We start from the raw sequence: 18827 nt of genomic DNA, 5'->3' as shown, positions 1-18827 counted from the left end.
CTAACAACAGAGCCTTATATAAATAAATAAATAGGTAGAAAGACATAATATGTTTATAGATTAGAAGACTCATGGTAAAGATGCCAATTTTCCCCCAGTTTATAGACTTAATACAGTACTAATCAAAAATCCCAGCAGGATTTCTTCTTTTTTGTAGATAAAGACTAGCTGATGCCTCAATTTATGTGGAAGAGTGAGGAATTAGACTAGCAAAACAGTTTTGGAAAAGAATAAAGTTGGAGGATCATACTGCCTGATTTTAAGATTTATCAAGCTATAGTAAAGGTACATTAAAACTGTGGTGTTGGAGAAGGGATGAGTGTATAAATCAAAGGAACAGAATGGAGAATCCAGAAATAGTCACAAAATATGACCATTTGATTTTTGACAAAGGAAATTTAATGGAGAAAGCTACCACTCACCAAACTAGAGCTGGGGACACTGTGGTGAACAAATCAAAGACGAAGTGCAAACAGGGGCAGATCATAAACTAATGCCAAGCCTCTCATCAGGCTTCTCTTGAAGAACCCCAGATCTAGCAACAACTAGCCTTTATTTCCACATGGCAACAATCAGCTAGAGCTGAGTGCTGGCAACTCCTTTAACAGGACTTACATGTCCCAGTGTGTCACATCACCCTTCTGTTTTTGATACCAAGACTTTATTAGATGCCATATATTAACCCACTTGCATGACAGTTTGTGTATATCTGTGTCTCTATGAAAAGATGGAGAAATAAACAAAAATAGGAAAGACTATGGGTACTGAGAGGACATTTTCTTCACAGAAGGACAATATATTCTCGTGTTTTGATTATGTACATGTATCTCCTTAGCTTCAGTTAGTGTAAGTGTTGTTTGACTCCTATACTGGTAGGAAAAATTAAGCAAAAATGATATAGTCATAGCTATAGAGCCAACTGTCTAAGAAGCTGGGGTGGTGGTGGTACCTGGGCATCCCAGTCTACAAGGTCCCAGGAAGTCTCCCTTAGGGGAGCAAAAGCCAAGGAGAAGCTGTCTGTGCTACACCAGTACCTCCAAGAACTTCTCAGCATATATTCCAGATAACACACAGCACCTACTGCATACTTCAGTGTGACTTTCTCATTTATAGTCCCCTCTAGCAGACTGTTAACTGCTTAAGAGCAGAAATTAGTATTTTATGTTTATTTGCATTTCTCTAGTTTAGTACAGCATTGACATGTTTTATGTATCCAGTAACTCTAAAATTATTATTATTTCAGAGAGGGAGAGAAGAGGGAGAGAGAGAATCCCAAAGATGCTCCACACCCAATGCAGAGCCTGACTTGGGGCTCGATTGCACAACCCTAATACCATGCATGACCTGAGCCAAAACTAAGAGCTGGACACCTAACCAACTGAGCCACCCAGGTGCCCCAACTCTAAAATTATTTAAAAAGTAACATATTAACCTATTTTCCTTCCTTAAGAACTATTACATATAAAACTAACATCTTTTTTGACCAACTTCCCCTAATCTTTTTTCTCTTCTCTTCCTCCGTGTAACTATGTGTCATCCTCAAATCCAATAAAACACCTTGTAGTATGCATATATATCCATGAACAATATGGTATTTAGTTCAGTTTATATGTCAAATAAACATTTATATCACTTTGTGACTTGCTTTGTTTTGGATCCCACTAGAGATCTGTCCCAGTTGACACATTTACGGGTAGAGTTCAGTCCTTAATTTTGCCTCCTTTATAGTACCCTAATTGTACTCTAACAGGTTTCCTTTCTTCCCTCCCTCTCTTTTGGATAATCTTCCAGTATATCATGTTTTACTTACTTACTCACCACTGACGGACATTTAGCTTGTCTTTGATATTTCACTATTGTAATTATTCACTAGTAACAGTATCCATATTGAAATTCCACATGCTAACACAGGACCAACTCTTACCACTGTATAATTAGGATACAGGAATGCACACATACACAACACAAAAGTCTGACAAAATAGTTTCATCACCAAGAAATGTAACTCGAAAGGACCAAATGAATTGCAAAAAATGCCTGATTGCTTCTAGAAACAAGCTGTAGAGCAAGGTTAGGTTATCCTAGCTACCAGTTTCAACACACAGCACCCTCTGCATACTTCTCCCTAAATAATGGGGAGAAGGGATGAGTAGCTGGTCAGTCTTGGAGAAACTGGAATGGGTGGGTGCAAATGGGATACTAATTCCAATGCATAGTGATGCGATGCAATGTCCTCATTCAAGATAAAGACTCATTCTAATCTAGTGGGTCACACCAATGAGGAAGATTTCTGCTCCTGAGGAACCTGGTTGTTTAATACTGGTAAAATGTGTCAGAATATAACCTTTACATTTATGGTCCTCAAAGAGACCTCAAATAGAAAAGAGATCATCTTCTATTCATGTTAATTCTGGAAAATTTAAAAATCAAACAGTAAAAATAAATAAATAATTAAATAAACAAATTAATTAATTAAAAAATCAAACAGTAATTGATGCTTTGGGTTTAATCCAAGGTTTGGTCTAAAATGCTGTAATACAGCAACTCTTTGAAAAAAAAATATGCAAAAAGAGCAAAGGAGCAGAAGACATTTGCAAAGTGTTTGACAATAATATAAATCATTCTTTTTTTTTTTTTCCAGAGATCTTATTTACTTATTTGATAAAGGGAGAGAGCGCACAAGAAGGGGGAGTAGTAGGCAGAGGGAGAGGGAGAAGCAGGCTTGATCTCAGGACCCTGAGATCATGACCTGAGCCAAAGGCAGACACTTAACTGACTGAGCCACCCAGGCACCCCTAAATCATTATTTTATTATTATTCAAATAATTTTCAAATCAACTCTCTTTGAAGAAACTAGTAATGAAGTTGTCCTACAATTAGATTACATAAGACAGATATAATGCTCAGCTTTCCAAGTCCTTGTTTTACAAACCAATTCAAAAACTTGGAAAGGGGCGCCTGGGTGGCTCAGTGGGTTAAGCCGCTGCCTTCGGCTCAGGTCATGATCTCAGGGTCCTGGGATCGAGTCCCGCATCGGGCTCTGTGCTCAGCAGGGAGCCTGCTTCCTCCTCTCTCTCTCTCTGTCTGCCTCTATGACTACTTGTGATCTCTCTCTGTCAAATAAATAAATAAAATCTTTGAAAGAAAAAACAAAAAACAAAAAACAAAAACTTGGAAAGGAAGGAAGAGAAAAGGGCCCTAAAATTAAAAATTCTGAAATACTGTAGTCAGAGATGACCTAAGGAGTAAAATGAAAAAGAATTATTATAGGCGATGTGCCTGAAGGTTTACAGCAGGATACACACACACTTTTGTATTCACATTACAAAGCGTGGTAGCATAATGAACACCTGGGAACCAACCATGCAGCTACATCACTAGATAATCCCAAGGAATCATATCTCCCCTTACATTCTTCTCTATTGTATCCTCTTGCCTCACCTCCCCAAACTCCCACCCCCATGAAGTAATCACTGCCTCTTTTGTGCTGTTTATTTGAAGGGATTACTAGGAACATTTTCAAGAATGAAATTAGTGCAAATTCATCTTGAGTAGAAAAACTAATTTATACCTACCTCCTCATATCAGGGATAGCACAGAGCATTCCTACTACTATGAAATCTTATGACACCACCATCTCTATTAAAAATCTTCTCACAATTAATTAATCTTCTCTCTTAAAGTCATCTCATAATTGATTTTTATGTGACCTCACCCTCAAATATTCTATTAAGCAGATCAAGATAAGCTTAACTTTTGTTAACTTCTGAAAATAAAGATGGTTAAGCATACCACAGCATATTATTTCTATTAGATAACAGCTTGAGAAAAGATTAAAATACTTATAGGCAACTTACCTCATGTAAATTCAGTTCTTTTACTTTCTCTTTTAATATAACCTGTAAGATAAGAAAATATGTTATGCCCATTTAAATCTATAATTTAAAAAATTTCTCATTTTACTCAAACATATTTTTCTTTTGTATATGTAGCTCATTTCTCCTTCTGTACAATATTGGCGAAAACCTCTTTTACTGAGACAGAACATTTTAGCCATAATTTTTTTAGCAAAAAAAAATTTTTTTAACAGAATTCTTAGGTGGTTTATCTATTATAATCAAAACGTTACAGTGAACCCTCATGTTAATACAAGGCTGCTGTAGGAAGCCTGTTGACAGTTGTCAGTGACTTCATGTGGTGGTGGTAGAGTGACAGTATCAAACAGGCCATTTGCTTTCCTCAAACAGGTGCTAGAACCACCATCACTCCAGCCTGCTCCCAGAAGAAAAAGATGACTTTCTAAGCAGAGGCAGGAAACAAATTCTGATACATCCCTGTCTTAGTCCATTCAGGCTGTTAGCAAAATTTTTAACTTGAGCAGCAATGCAATGTTCTCCTGAAAAGCAATTTTAAAACCCCGAGTATAGATTAAATTTCAGGAAAAGACATAAATACATGCTCATCTGGACCAAGTGCTAACTTAGGAGGAAAATAAATGGAGTTGACTCTCGTGATTCACTAAAACACAGTATTAACTGATGGAACTGATTATTATTTTATAAAAGATTAAAAAATCCAATCAAGCTTAATTTCCAAGTTTTGCTTACTTTTATACATCATTATCCTCAGAAAATTTTAGCTCGGCCCAAAGTCATGTAAATGAACTTAAAATTCACCCAGGTGCTATCCCTAACCTGATTTTATGGTGACTGGATAACAGTTTTAAAAAAATGACAAGTGGCAAGAGGGCAGTAGATCACTATTTAAAAAGAAAGTTTCCAGGGGTTCCTGACTGGTTGTTGGTAGAGCATGTGACTCTTGATCTTGGGGTTGTGAATTCAAGCCCCACATTGGGTGTAGTGACTTCTAAAAAAAATAATATCCTTAAAAAATAAAAAAATAAAATAGAAAATTTTGGAGAATAAACAGATTATTAGGATTATATGCTATCTTAAAGTGAAAAAATAGGCAAGTGAAATTTGGGGGAAAATCTCCCAGTTTTGAGTATCTTACATTCTTGAACCAAAAATCGTTTTCAGGGAAAATCACATTTTCAGAAATCACAACCTAAAGCTACCATCAGCTATGTGGGGATATACTAAATTTCTAATTCAGTATATTTTAGAGACCACTTTACTGTCTCTCCTGTTACTCTATTAATTCTATCAGTCAATTTTACTTGTTAAATGACCATTAAGGCCAATTTTACTTTCTAATTAGCTTACATACAAATATCCTATAGGTTGTCAAATTTATGATAATACTGAAAAAATTTTATAATAATATTGAGACAAAAGGATTCATTAATTTAGAAAAGTAGAACATTCAACTCTGAATCTCACATGAGACCTATGCAGAGGAGCACTGGGTTACCTATGAACATCAGTGTGGACATTCTAGGGAACTCGACAAGGAGCTCATATTTTCTAGAGTCATAAACAAAAGATGGACAAAGAGATACATAATCCTAAAATGGTGACATGGTCCTGCAGCATCAGTGTTAGCAAGGTTAAAGGCCCAAGCAAACTAAAGCTTACCCTACCACTCCACAAAAACAAACAAAAAACAAAACAAAACAAAAGTATCCTAAAACCAGAAAGCAAAAAAAACTAAGGACAATAAAAATAATTTCACACTTTGGACCAAAACAAAATTAAGGAGCACTTAGGCCTACTGTTTGGTGTCAATGGTAGAATATTAATAGATGACACATAGAAGAAAAAACAAATTTTACTTGGCCATCAAGAAAAGCTAAGTTTATTCCCTCAAAGAACAAATCAATAAAGGAATGAAAGTACAAAGGGTAGGGATTAACAGCAGTGACCCAAGTATTTAGACTTCTGGTTGTGTGACATGAGAAGGAGGAGATGAGATCACTATAATGCAACTGTTCACCTCTGAGGAACGGATACGTCTGCTAATGGAAGAGGTAAAAAATTCATTTAATGGAATCTCTTAACTCCACTAGATTAACAGTGACTTCAAGGATTATAAACCACAGCATTTCCCTTTAGCAGTGTTGGCTAAAGTTCCCGTTATATTATTGTATTATCTGAACTTCAAATAATCTGAAAGAAATTACTTAAAGTGAAGTTGATCTATTTTTGTACTGCAGTCTGGAAGTGAAATGCTAAAATGAACAAAAGTAAATCCAGTCCCAGCTAAACTAGGAGTGGAAACTGAAATTCTTATTTTTTGGTACCAAAAAAAAAAAAAAAAAAAAAAAATCAAGGCCAATCTGAAGTAAATTTCTTACCTGTTTGTAGGCATAAAATTCTTTGTGTGCTTGATGTCTTAGCCTAAAAGACAGAAATGAGCAATGCGATGGTAAGGTTTTTAATAGAACAATTTGATAAAGATCTTAAACAGATTTTTGATATTAATTCAAATAATTTATGGTTTAAAATCCCAAATCTTTGTCCTGAAAAACACGCAAATGTCATATCTGTTACCATGTTATGAGAAAGTAGCCAAAGAACCATAAAATGTTGTTATCCAAATGTTAAATTCAAGTGAAATCTCATTAAAACACATCTTAGCACAATATACACTTTAATGAAGAAGGCTCAATTTTACTTATATTGGATAACAGTCCACTTGTTCTAATAATATTTATTGTATCACTTCTTCTTTGCCGATTTGGATGCCTTTAATTTCTTTTTGTTGTCTGATTGCTAAGGCTGGGACTTCTAGTACTATGTTGAATAGCAGTGGTGATAATGGACATCCCTGCCATGTTCCTGACTTTAGTGGAAAAGCTCTGTTTTTCTCCATTAAGAATATTCGCGGTGGGTATTTCATAGATGACTTTGATGATATTGAGATATGTACCCTCTATCCCTACACTGAGAAGAGTTTTGATCAGGAATGGATGCTGTACTTTGTCAAATGCTTTTTCAGCATCTATTGAGAGTATCATATGGTTCTTATTCTTTCTTTTATTACTGTTTTGTGTCACATTGATTGATTTGTGAATGTTGAACCAACCTTGCAGCCCTGGAATTAATACCACTTGGTCGTAGTGAATAATACTTTTAATGTACTGTTGGATCCTATTAGCTAGTATTTTGGTGAGAATTTTTGCATCTGTGTTCAAACAAGGATATTAGTCTGTAATTCTATTTTTTTGATGGGATATTTGTCTGGTTTTGGGATCAAGGTAATGCTGGCTTCATAAAATGAGTTTGGAAGTTTTCCTTCCATTTCTGTTTTTGGGAACAGTTTCAGGAGAACAGGAATTAATTCTTCTTTAAATGTTTAATAGAATTCCCCTGGGAAGCCGTCTGGCCCTGGGCTCTTGTTTGTTTGGAGATTTTTGATGACTGCTTCAATTTCCTTACTGGTTATAGGTCTGTTCAGGTTTTCTATTTTTTCCTGGTTCAGTTGTGGTAGTTTATATGTCTCTAGGAATGCATCAATTTCTTCCAGATTGTCAAATTTGCTGGTGTACAGTTGCTCATAATATGTTCTTATAATTGTATTTCTTTGGTGTTGGTTGTGATCTCTCCTCTTTCATTCATGGGTCCTTTCTCTTTTCTTTTTGGTAAGTCTGGCCAGGGGTTTATCAATCTCGTTAATTCTTTCAAAGAACCAGCTCCTAGTTTTGTTGATTTGTTCTATTGGCTTTTTGGTTTCTATTTCATTGATTTCTGCTCTAATCTTTATGATTTCTCTTCTCCTGCTGGGTTTAGGCTTTCTTCGTTGTTCTTTCTCCAGCTCCTTTAGGTGTGAGGTTAGGTTGTATACTTGAGACCTTTCTTGTTTCTTGGGAAAGGCTTGTATCTCAGGGCTGCCTTTGCTGTGTCCCACAGATTTTGAACCATTGTGTTTTCATTATCATTTGCTTCCATTATTTTTTTCAATTCTTCTTTAATTTCCTGGTTGACCCATTCATTCTTTAGAAGGATGTTCTTTAGTCTCCATGCATTTGGGTTCTTTCCAAATTTCCTCTTGTGATTGAGTTCTAGCTTCAGAGCATTGTGGTCTGAAAATATGCAGGGAATGACCCAATCTTTTGATACTGGTTGAGACCTGATTTATGACCCAGGATCTATTCTGGAGAATGTTCCATGTGGACTAGAGAAGAATGTGTATTCTGTTGCTTTGGGATGGGATGTTCTAATTATATCTGTGATGTCCATTTGGTCCAGTGTGTAATGTAAGGCCTTTATTTTCTTGTTGATCTTTTGCTTGGATGATCTGTCCATTTCAGTGAGGGGAGTGTTAAAGCCCGCTACTATTATTGTATTATTGTCGATGTGTTTCTTTGATTTTGTTATTAATTGGTTTATATAGTTGGATGCTCCCACTTTAGGGGCATAGATACTTAAAATTGTTAGATCTTCTTGTTGGAAAGACCCTTTGAGTATGATATAGTGTCCTTCCTCATCTCTTATTATAGTCTTTGGCTTAAAATCTAATTGATCTGATATAAGGATTGCCACCCCAGCTTTCTTTTGATGTCCGTTAGCATGATAAATTGTTTTCCATCCCCTCATGTTAAATCTGGAGGTCTAGACCTCTTTGGGTCTAAAATGAGTTTCCTGTAGACAGCATATTGACGGTTTTTTTTTTTTTTAAATCCATTCTGATACCCAGTGACTTTTGATTGGGGCATTTAGCCCATTTACATTCAGGGTAACTATTGAGAGATATGAATTTAGTGCCATTGTATTGCCTGTAAGGTGACTATTACTGTATATTGTCTCTGTTGCTTTCTGGTCTACTACTTTTAGGCTCTCTCTTTGCTTAGAGGAACCCTTTCAATATTTCCTGTAGAGCTGGTTTGGTGTTTACAAATTCTTTTAGTTTTTGTTTGTCCTAGAAGCTTTTTACCTGTCCTTCTATTTTCAATGGTAGCCTAGCTGGATATAGTATTCTTGGCTGCATGTTTTTCCTCATTTAGTGCTCTGAATATATCATGCTAGTTCTTTCTGGCATGTCAGGTCTCTGTGGATAAGTCTGCTGCCAATCTAATATTTTTAGCATTGTATATTACAGACTTCTTGTCCTGAGCTGCTTTCAGCATTTTCTCTTTGTCACTAAGACTTATAAATTTTACTATTAGATGACGGGGTGTGGACCTATTCTTACTGATTTTGAGGGGGGTTTTCTGTGCCTCCTGGATTTTGATGCTTGTTCCCTTTGCCATATTAGGGAAATTCTCTACAATAATTCTTTCTAATAGACCTTCTGCTCCCCTCTTTCTTCTTCTGGAATCCCAATTATTCTAATGTTGTTTCGTCTTATGGTATCACTTATCTCTCGAATTCTCCCCTCGTGGTCCAGTAGTTATTTGTCTCTCTTTTGCTCAGCTTCTTATTCTCTGTCATTTGGTCTTCTACATCACTAATTCTCTCTTCTGCCTCATTTATCCTAGCAGTAAGAGCCTCCATTTTTTATTGTACCTCATTAACAGATTTTTCTTATTTCAACTTGGTTAGATTTTAGTTCTTTTATTTCTCCAGACAGCATTTCTCTAATCTCTTCCATGCCTTTTTCGAGCCCAGCTAGCACCTTGAGAATAGTCATTCTGAATTCTAGATCTGACATATTACCAAAGTCCATTTTGATTAGGTCCCTAGCCTTCAGTATTGCCTCTTGTTCTTTTTTTTTGTGGTGAGTTTTTCCCGCTTTGTCATTTTATCCAGATAAAAATATATGAAGGAGAGAATAAAATACTAAAAGGGTGGCAAAGACCCCAGAAAAATGTGCTTTAATCAAATCAGAAGAGTCCCCAAATAATGGGGGGAAGAAAGGGGGCAAAAAGAAGTTCAGAAAAAAAATGTTAAAAAAATCTATAAAAAAGAAAATATATATTTAGACTGGTGAATAGAACAGAGTCACCCACTTAATTTTGGGAATATTTTGGTCTCCTAGAAGAAACTACATCCCAAAATTTTAAGAATGAAAAACATATATATATATATACACACACACACACACACACATATATGTATATATGTGTGTATATTATATATATATATATATAATATACACACACATACATACACAACATAAGGGTAAACATGATGAAGGGATGAAATATGACTATAAAGATGAAAAATAAAAAAAAACTTTTTTCTAAAAAAGGAGTTGGTAAGTTGGTTAGGAGAATAAAGAAAAAGAAAGTGGAGAGAATTTGCTCAGGCTGGAGACTAAACAAAGCCCTGTGCTAGATTTAGGGTATATTTTGATCTATTAGGAGAAGCTGTATATCAAACTTTTTTAGAAGAAAAAACCCTATGTGTATACAAAAAATAAAGTTAGATACAATGAAGGATAAAATATGACAATAATAATGAAGGTTCAAAAAGATTTTTTTTTTTTTAATGAAAGGTATCATTAAGATAAACTAATTAAAAAACATTAAGAGAGGGGTGCCTGGGTGGCTCAGTTGTCGGGTGTCTGCCTTCAGCTCGGGACATGGTCCCAGGGTTCTGGGATTGAGCCCTGCATTGGGCTCCCTGCTCAGCAGGAGGCCTGCTTCTCCCTCTCCCACTCCCCCCTGCTTGTAGTTCCTCTCTCACTGTCTCTTTCTCTCTCTGTGTCAAATAAATAAATAAAATCTTAAAAAAAATTAAGAGAGGAAAGAGCAAAAGTTAAAAAAATTTTAGCATAAGAAAAAAAAATAAAAAAAAACTTAATTAACTTTGCAAGACTAAAGAATCATGGGGAAAAAGCAATGAATTCCATGCTTTGCTTTCTCCTCCTCTGGAATTCCACTGTTCTCCTTAGTAAGCGAACTTGGTCTTGGCTGGATTTCTTGCTGATCTTCTGGGGGAGAGTCTTGTTGTAGTAATTCTCAAGTGTTTTTGCCCGAGGCAGAATTGCACAGCCCTTACCAGGGCCCGGGCTAAGTAATCCGCTTGGGTTCACTTTCAGGAGCTTGTTTTCCCTGAACGCCTTCCATAGAGTTCTAGAGGTCAGGAATAAAATGGTAGTTTCCTAATCTCAGGCTCGGAGGAGCTGAGAGCTAGGGGCCCCACTCCTCAGTGTGCCCTTGGAGAAAAGTGATCACGCCCGTCTCCCTGGCCTCTGGCTGTGCTCCGATCTCACCCAGCCTGTGACCAAGTGTCTCTGTCTTTGGCACACAGCCCTGCCTGGAGTCTCCAAACCCAGCAGATCCCTGCACTCCTCCAGGGGGTCTCCCTGGATCTTATGGGGTGCCTGCTCAAAGAGCAGTGGCCTAACTGTGCCACGGATCACAGCTTAAGGTAACCCCTAGTTGAGAGCTCACTCCTCAACTCCGTCTCTGTAGCTGGCTTCCCAGCTCTAATACTTGTGAACTCTGTGACACTCAGACACCCCCAATCCTTCTGTGACCCCGCGGGACCTGAGACCATGCTGTCCCCACGTGGGCTTCACCCTGGCTTAGCCTCTGGAGCAATGTCCCTCAGTAGAGCAGACTTTTAAAAGTTCTGATTTTGTGCTCCGTTGCTCCGCCACTTGCTGGGAGCCTGCCCCTCCCCCTGCAGTCTATCTTCCCATTGCTTTGGAGTCACTTCTCCGCAGGTCCTACCTTTCAGAAAGTGGGTGATTTTCTGTTTTCTAGAATTGCTGCTCTTCTCTTCGATCTCCTGTTGGATTTGTATGTGTTCGGAATGGTTTGATAAACTATCTAGTTGATCTCCTGCTACCTGATGTCATCTCAGCCTGCTACTCCTCTGCTATCTTGACTCCTCCCCATCCCAATCCCATCTTGTTTCATTTTTTCCTTCCCTATCCCCCAAAGTTCCCACATTGCCTCTCAAATTCCTCATATCAGGGAGATCATATGATAATTGTCTTTCTCTGACTGACTTATTTCGCTCAGCATAATAGTTCCATCCATGTTGTTGCAAATGGCAAGATTTCATTTCTTTTGATGGCTGCATAGTATTCCATTGTATAGATATACCACATCTTCTTTATCCATTCATCTGTTGATGGACATCTAGGTTCTTTCCATAGTTTGGCTGTTGTGGACATTGCTGCGATAAACATTCGGGTGCACGTGCCCCTTTGGAGCACTACATTTGTATCTTTATGGTAAATACCCAGTAGTGCAATTGCTGGGTCATAGGGTAGTTCTATTTTCAACTTTCTGAGGAACCTCCAAGCTGTTTTCCAGAGTGGCTGCACCAGCTTGCATTCCCCACCACTGCTGATGAATACTGAGGTTACTTCCAGTTTGGGGCTATTGTAAATAAAGCTACTACATAAATTCTACATCTCTTAGTGGACATATAGACTCAATTCTGTTAAGTATACACTGAGGAGTAGATCTGCTAGTCAAAATGCTTGTACCAATTGCTATTCCTAGATATAATGCACTAGAGCGCTTGCTCTTTCACATCTTTGCCACTACTTAGTAGGATCAGTTAAAAAAATTTTAGCCAATCTGGTAGGTATTCAGTGGTATCTCATTTCAGCTTTAATTTGCATTTCCCAATTGATGTTCAGAACCTTTTATAAAAAGCTTATTGTTAAGCTTATTGGATAACTTCCTTTATAAAATGCCTGTTTGAGTCTTTAAAAAACGAGCTACCTTTTCCTTATTGATTTGTAGGAGTTATTTATATATTTCAGATGCAAGTCCTCTTTTGGTCTACGTACTGCAATTATCTCCTACTCTATGGCCTGTGTTTTCATTCTTTTGATGGTATCTTTCGATGAACAGAAGGTTTTAATTTAAGTCCAAGTATAAACTCGTCCCAATAATGTCAGTCCTTTTTGCATCCAGATAAAGAATCCTTGCCTACCCCCAGATCAGGAAGATATTCTCTTGTGTGTATGTGCAAACAATTTGTTATTTTACCTGTCACATTTAGGTATCCATCCAAAATTACTTATGATCCATCTGAAATTAGTCTTTATATATGATGTGATGTAGGGGTCAAGATTCTTTTTATCCACATGCAGATTTTCAGTTGATTCATTTGATTCATTCATATACATATTTTTAAAAGATTTTATTTATTTATTTGACAGAGAGAGATCACAAGTAGGCAGAGAGGCAGGCAGAGAGAAAGGGAAGCAGGCTCCTTGCTGAGCAGAGAGCCTGATGCGGGACTCGATCCCAGGACCCTGAGATCATGACCTGAGCCGAAGGCAGCGGCTTAACCCACTGAGTCACCCAGGCACCCGATTCATTCATATATTGATTCATTTATTTATTATATGTGGGGTTATTATTTAAAAGACCCTATTTTTCCTACTGCATAGCAGTGGCATATCTGTCGTAAGTCAGATCCAGTATGTAGGTCTGTTTCTAGAGTTCTATCTATTCCATTAGTCTGTTTGCCTATTCCTGCATACTGGGTTGAAAGTGTCAAAAATTCATGTCTGCTAGAACCTCAGAACACAATTCTATTTGCAAATAGAGTCTCTGTCGATTATTTAGTTAAAATGAGGCCACATTAAATCCAATATGACTGGTGTAGAAGAAGAGGAGAGGACATACAGAGACACAGGTAAGAAGGCCAGGTAAAGAGAGAAACAGACTGAAATCAGGCAGGTACAAGCCAAAGAACATCAGAGATTTCTGGTAACTACCAGAAACTAGGTAAGAGGCCAGGAAGGATTCTCCCCTAGAGCCTTCAGAGGGAGCATGGACCTGATGACATCTTGATTTCAAACTTCTAACCTCCAGAACTGTGAGACTAGAGTTCTGTTATTTTTAAGCCACTTGGGTTTGTGGTACATTGTTATAGCAGTCCTGGGAAATGATGCACCTAGTGTCATTACATTAGTTTTTGTTTTGTTTTGTTTTTGAAGATTTTATTTGTCAGAGGGAGCGAGCACAGGAGGGGGAGTGGCAGGCAGAGAGGGAGAAGCAGACTCCTCGCTGAGAAAGAAGCTGGACGTGTGACTCAATCCCAGGACTCTGGGATCACCACATGAGCCAAAGGCAGACATGTTGTCACTGAGCCACCCAGGTATCCCCACATTAGCTTTTTTTGTTCCTTTTAGCTTCTATTCTGAAATAATTTCGGACTTATAGAAAAGCTTCAAAAAATAGAGTTCACATAGACTTTCCTCCCAGATTTTCCAATGTTCACAACTTACACAATCATTGTACAATAATCAAAACTAGGAAATTAACACTGATATTACTATTATTTTATTACTATTATATTATTTATTACTTATTTATTATTACTATAATATTATCATAAAATTAAACCGTTTCAATTTCAAACTTTTTTTAAAAAAGATTTTATTTATTTATTTGACAGACGGAGATCACAAGTAGGCAGAGAAGCAGGCAGAGAGAGAGAGAGGAGGAAGCAGGCTCACTGCTGAGCAGAGAGCCCGATGTGGGGCTAGATCCCAGGACCCTGGGATCATGACCTGAGCCGAAGGCAGAGGCTTTAACCCACTGAGCCACCCAGGCGCCCCGTTTTTCAAACTTTTTTTTTCATTAACCTCCTTTTCCTGTTCTTTTATCCAATCTAAGATCCTACCTTGCATCTATTTAGGTCTCCTTAGTCTCCTCCAATCCCTGAAAATTCTTTAGTTTTCCCTTGACTTGCAAGCTTTTGACACATTAGCCATGATCATTTAGTTATGGCAGTGTCTACTGGGTCTCTCCACTGTAAAAGTTACTATTTCCCTTGGGGAACCTGGGTGGCTCAGTGGGTTAAGCCTCTGCTTTTGGCTCAGGTCATGATCTCAGGGTCCTAGGATCAAGCCCCACATCCAGGCTCTCTGCTCAGCAGGGAGACTGCTTCCTGCCACTCCCCCCCAACCCCGCCCCGGCCCCCGCCCCCGCTGCCACTTCTCTGCCTACTTGTGATCTCTGTCAAATAAATAAATAAAATCTTAAAAAGAAAAAAGTTACTATTTCCCTCTTTGTGACTGATCAATCAATATCTTGCAGGAGAGATGTTGAAACTATGCAAATACCCTATTTTTTCCCCTCAAACTTTTGCCCACTGATTTTAGCACCCATCTTGCAACAGTTACTGTAGTGGCTGCATGGTGATAGTTTTATAGTTTTCTAATTCCTAGTATATTAACTGGAATTCTTCTGTATGGAAGAGATGTCCCATCTTCCTTATTTATTTATATCTGTAGTAACTTGTGGATATTTGTTTTAGTCTATGGGTTATAATTCAGTAAGATCATTATTTATTTTGTTGCTCAAACTGATTTGGGTTTGGCCTTTAGGAGCTCCACCAGGCTGACTCGTGTCCTTTCAGCTTGCCCTTACCCTTTTCCATGCATGTCCTTGCTTACTTGTACGAAAAGGTGTTCCAAACTCATCTTGTATTTCCCATGCCCCAGTTGTAGAAGTGGTTAACACTTCTTCGAAAGAGTCTTGGTTCCTTTTATTGAAGAATAGTATTTAGAAACCAAATTCTGAGTGCTAGATGAATAGCACTTTGTTTTAAATACTGGGGCTTTGAAACAAGTTTCGAGTCTGATAGTGTTAAGTCCTCAAGCTCTGCTTTTGACTACTGTCTTGGCTATTCTTGATCCTCTGCACTTCCATATAAATTTTATGAGGTAGTCAGTTTCCCAAAAAATCTGCTGGGATTTTAACTGAGGTTGTACATAGAATTTATAGATCAACTGTGGGAATAACTGACATCTTGCAAGTCTAAGTTTCCTAACTATGAACACAATATATTCCTCTGTTTGTTACATCTTCTTTCTTTTTACACGTTTCTAGGTAGGGCACTTGTAATTTTCTATATTTTTGATTATAACATTCTAGTACTTGTGAAGTGGATCTCATAGTGGTTTTAATTTTCACTTCCTTTATGATCAATGATCATAAAGGTGAGATCCAGATGTTCTATTTGAACATCTTTTCATGTATTTCTTGGCCATTCATATATCCTTTTTGGGAAAATGGCTATTTATTTAAGTCTTTTGTCTATTTTAAAATTCAGTTGTCTTTTAGAAATTTTAAAAAATATACTCTGGTTATTAAATCCTTATCAGATATATGAATTGGAGGGATGCCTGGGTGGCTTAGTTGGTTAAGTGTCTGCCTTCAGCTCAAGTCATGATCCTGGGGTCCTGCATCAGGATCCCTGCTCAGTGGGATGCCTGCTTCTCCCTTTCCTGCTCTCCCTGTTTGTGATCTCTGTCAAATAAATAAATAAAATCTTAAAAAAATGATATATGAACGGGAAATATTTCTCTTCCATTCTGTAGATTATCTTTTTACCTTTTTTTTTTTTTTAAAAATAAAAGATTTATTTATTAGAGAGAGAGAGAGAATATATGCAAGTGAGGGCAAAGGGAGAAGAGAATCTCCAGCAGACTCCATGCACAGAGTCTGAAATGGGGCTCAATCTCATGACCCCGAGATCATGACCTGAGCTGAAATTAAGTCAGACGCTTAACTGACTGAACCACACAGGCTCCTCCTTTATTTTTACTTTCTTGATAATGTTCTCTGATGCACAAATGTTTTTAATATTTGTGAGTCTTATCTATTCTTTCTTTTGTTGCTTGTGCTTTTGATGTCAAATCTAAGAAATCATTTCCTTTTCAACACTGTTTTGGCTATTCAGGGCCCCCTGCATTTCCAGATCAGCTGAGGGTCAGTTTTTCCATATAAAAGGCTACTGGAATTTTGTTAGGGAGTGCAATGAATGTGTAGGTTGCTTTGAGAAGTACTGCCAACTTAATAATATTAAGTCTTCTAATCCATAAACATACAGAATGCCTTTCCATTTATTTAAGTCTTCTTTAATTTCTTTCAGCAGTTTCTGTAGTTTTCAATGTACAAGTCTTCTACCTCCTTGGTTAATTTTATTCCTAGGAAGTTTATTCTTTTGGATGCTATTGTAAATGGATTGTTTATTTTCTTTTCAGATCATTCCTTGCTGATGTATAGAAACACAACCAATTTTTGTGTATTGATTTTGTACCCTGAAACTTTGCTTAATATGTTAGGTCTTGAGTTGTGTGTGTGTGTGTGTGTGTGTGTGTGTATTCTGTGGGATTGCCAATACTATACAGAATCATGTCATCTGCAATAAGATAGTTTTGCTTCTTTCCAATTGGATGCCTTCTATTTCCCTTTCTTGCTTAACTACTCTGGCCAGAACTGCTAATATAATGCTAAACAGCCTTGGTGAAAACAGGTACCTTTGTTTTGTTCCTGATTTTAGGGGGAAAGCTTTCAGTTTTTCACCACTGCGTGTGATGTTAATTGTGGGTTTTCTTAAATGCCATTTCTTGTGTCAGTTTTGATGCACTACATTTTTTTCTAGGAAAATATCCAATTCAACTAAAATTTCAAATTTATTGGCATAAAGTTGTTCATAATATACATTTTGATCTTATAATATTTGTAGGATTTATAGTACTGTCCTCTTTTTCAATTTTTTAAAAAAGATTTTATTTTTAAGTAATCTCTACACTCAATAAGGGGACTGAACTAAGTACTCTGAGATCCAGAGTCACACGCTCTACTGACTGAGCTAGCCAGGGGCCCCACATTTCTGATATTAGTAATTTATGTTTTTTCTCCTCTTTTTCCTGATCAATTCTTTCTGGAGATTCATTAATTTTGTTAATCTTTCCAAAGAATCAGCTTTTGGCTTCAGTGATTTTATTATACATTTGTTTTCTATTTCATTGATTTCGGTGCCTGGGTTTTTAATTTTCTTCTTCTACTTTCTTTTGGATTTAATTGGCTTTTTTTTTTTTTTAGGCTCTATTAAAGGAAAACATATAACTGGTTTTCGGCCTGTCTGTAAAATATATTTTTAAAACTATAAATTTCTCTTTCTTAGGTCTAATTTATTACTCACATAGTTCAAATCATCTATATCCTTACTGCTTCTTTTTGTCTGCTTGTTTTACAAGAAAAGTGTTCAGTACATTTTCATGTAAAGAATAAAATGAATTCCATTAGAGTTCATTAAAATGAGGCTAGATCTGCATATTTGTTTGACTCTTTTAGTTGGATCTACATATTTTTCCAAAGCATCATTATATCCAACCACAGCATAAACCAATTTGTGCTCACCTTTTTCTTTAATCCATGCTTCATAATTCATCGCTTCTAGGAACTCCTCCTTAAATTAACTTCACCTTTCTGATCATTCCTTTACTCTAAGTTCCATTAATTACCTAATATTTTACATTAAACTGTTTTATTTTCCATTTGCTACACATTTAACAGTTACCTTTTTGCTATTCCTTCCAGGAAACATACTAGTAATATAGATTGTGACTTACTTGGTGAAGAGAGGTGAGAATGGGGAATAATACTTTTATTTCCTTTTTCTTATATAGTTTGTTATCCACTATTTAAAAGAAAAGCAAAATAGGTACTGTCTTCATTAAAAAATTCCAGGTTCAAATGCAAATCTGTCTTTTAAGAGTGATTATGAAATTCTAAAATTGTTATTTTGAAATGAAGCCTAATAAACACAACTGATTATTGTTTAAGGTTAAGAGCACATGTTCTGGGGTCAGATACAAATGGGTTTGAGTCTCAGCTCTAACCAATTTTTATCTGTGTGACTGTAAGATAATTATTTAACTTCTGTAAAATAAAGATAATAAAATTACCTAGTTCAACTGCAGTGCACAGCACAGGGGCTGAAAGACAGTAAGTGCTGAATAAATACTGATTCCTAAAGAAGTATCTAAGAGGGTGTGATTAACAATGCTGAATAGTAGGGCACCTGGGTGATTCAGTTGGTTAAGCAACTGCCTTTGGCCCAAGTCATGATCCTGGAGTCCCAGGATAGAGCCCCGTATCAGGCTCCCAGCTCTACCGGGAGTCTGCTTCTCCCTCTGACCTTTTCCTCTTTCATGCTCTCTCTCACTGTTTCTCTCTCAAATAAATCAATAAAATCTTAAAAAAAAAA

The 18827-nt window shown here is 36.9% G+C and overlaps 1 protein-coding gene across 1 annotated transcript in view; it reads right to left on the bottom strand.

Annotated features, from left to right (window-relative positions):
- Positions 1-18827, bottom strand: part of RNF24 (ring finger protein 24) — a 99481-nt gene that overhangs the window by 11625 nt on the left and 69029 nt on the right. Inside the window, exons 3-4 of the mRNA XM_082744510.1 lie at positions 6257-6299; positions 3858-3899 (exon numbers count right to left, since the gene is read on the bottom strand). Coding sequence (XP_082600636.1) covers positions 3858-3899; positions 6257-6299 — 85 coding nt within the window. The remainder of the gene's footprint in view (positions 1-3857; positions 3900-6256; positions 6300-18827) is intronic.

The sequence above is a fragment of the Mustela nivalis genome (assembly GCF_964662115.1).
Source record: "Mustela nivalis genome assembly, chromosome: 8".
NCBI classification, from domain to species: Eukaryota; Metazoa; Chordata; class Mammalia; order Carnivora; family Mustelidae; genus Mustela; species Mustela nivalis.
Note: the sequence above shows the minus strand (reverse complement) of the source record. Positions and strands in the feature narration are given on the sequence as shown.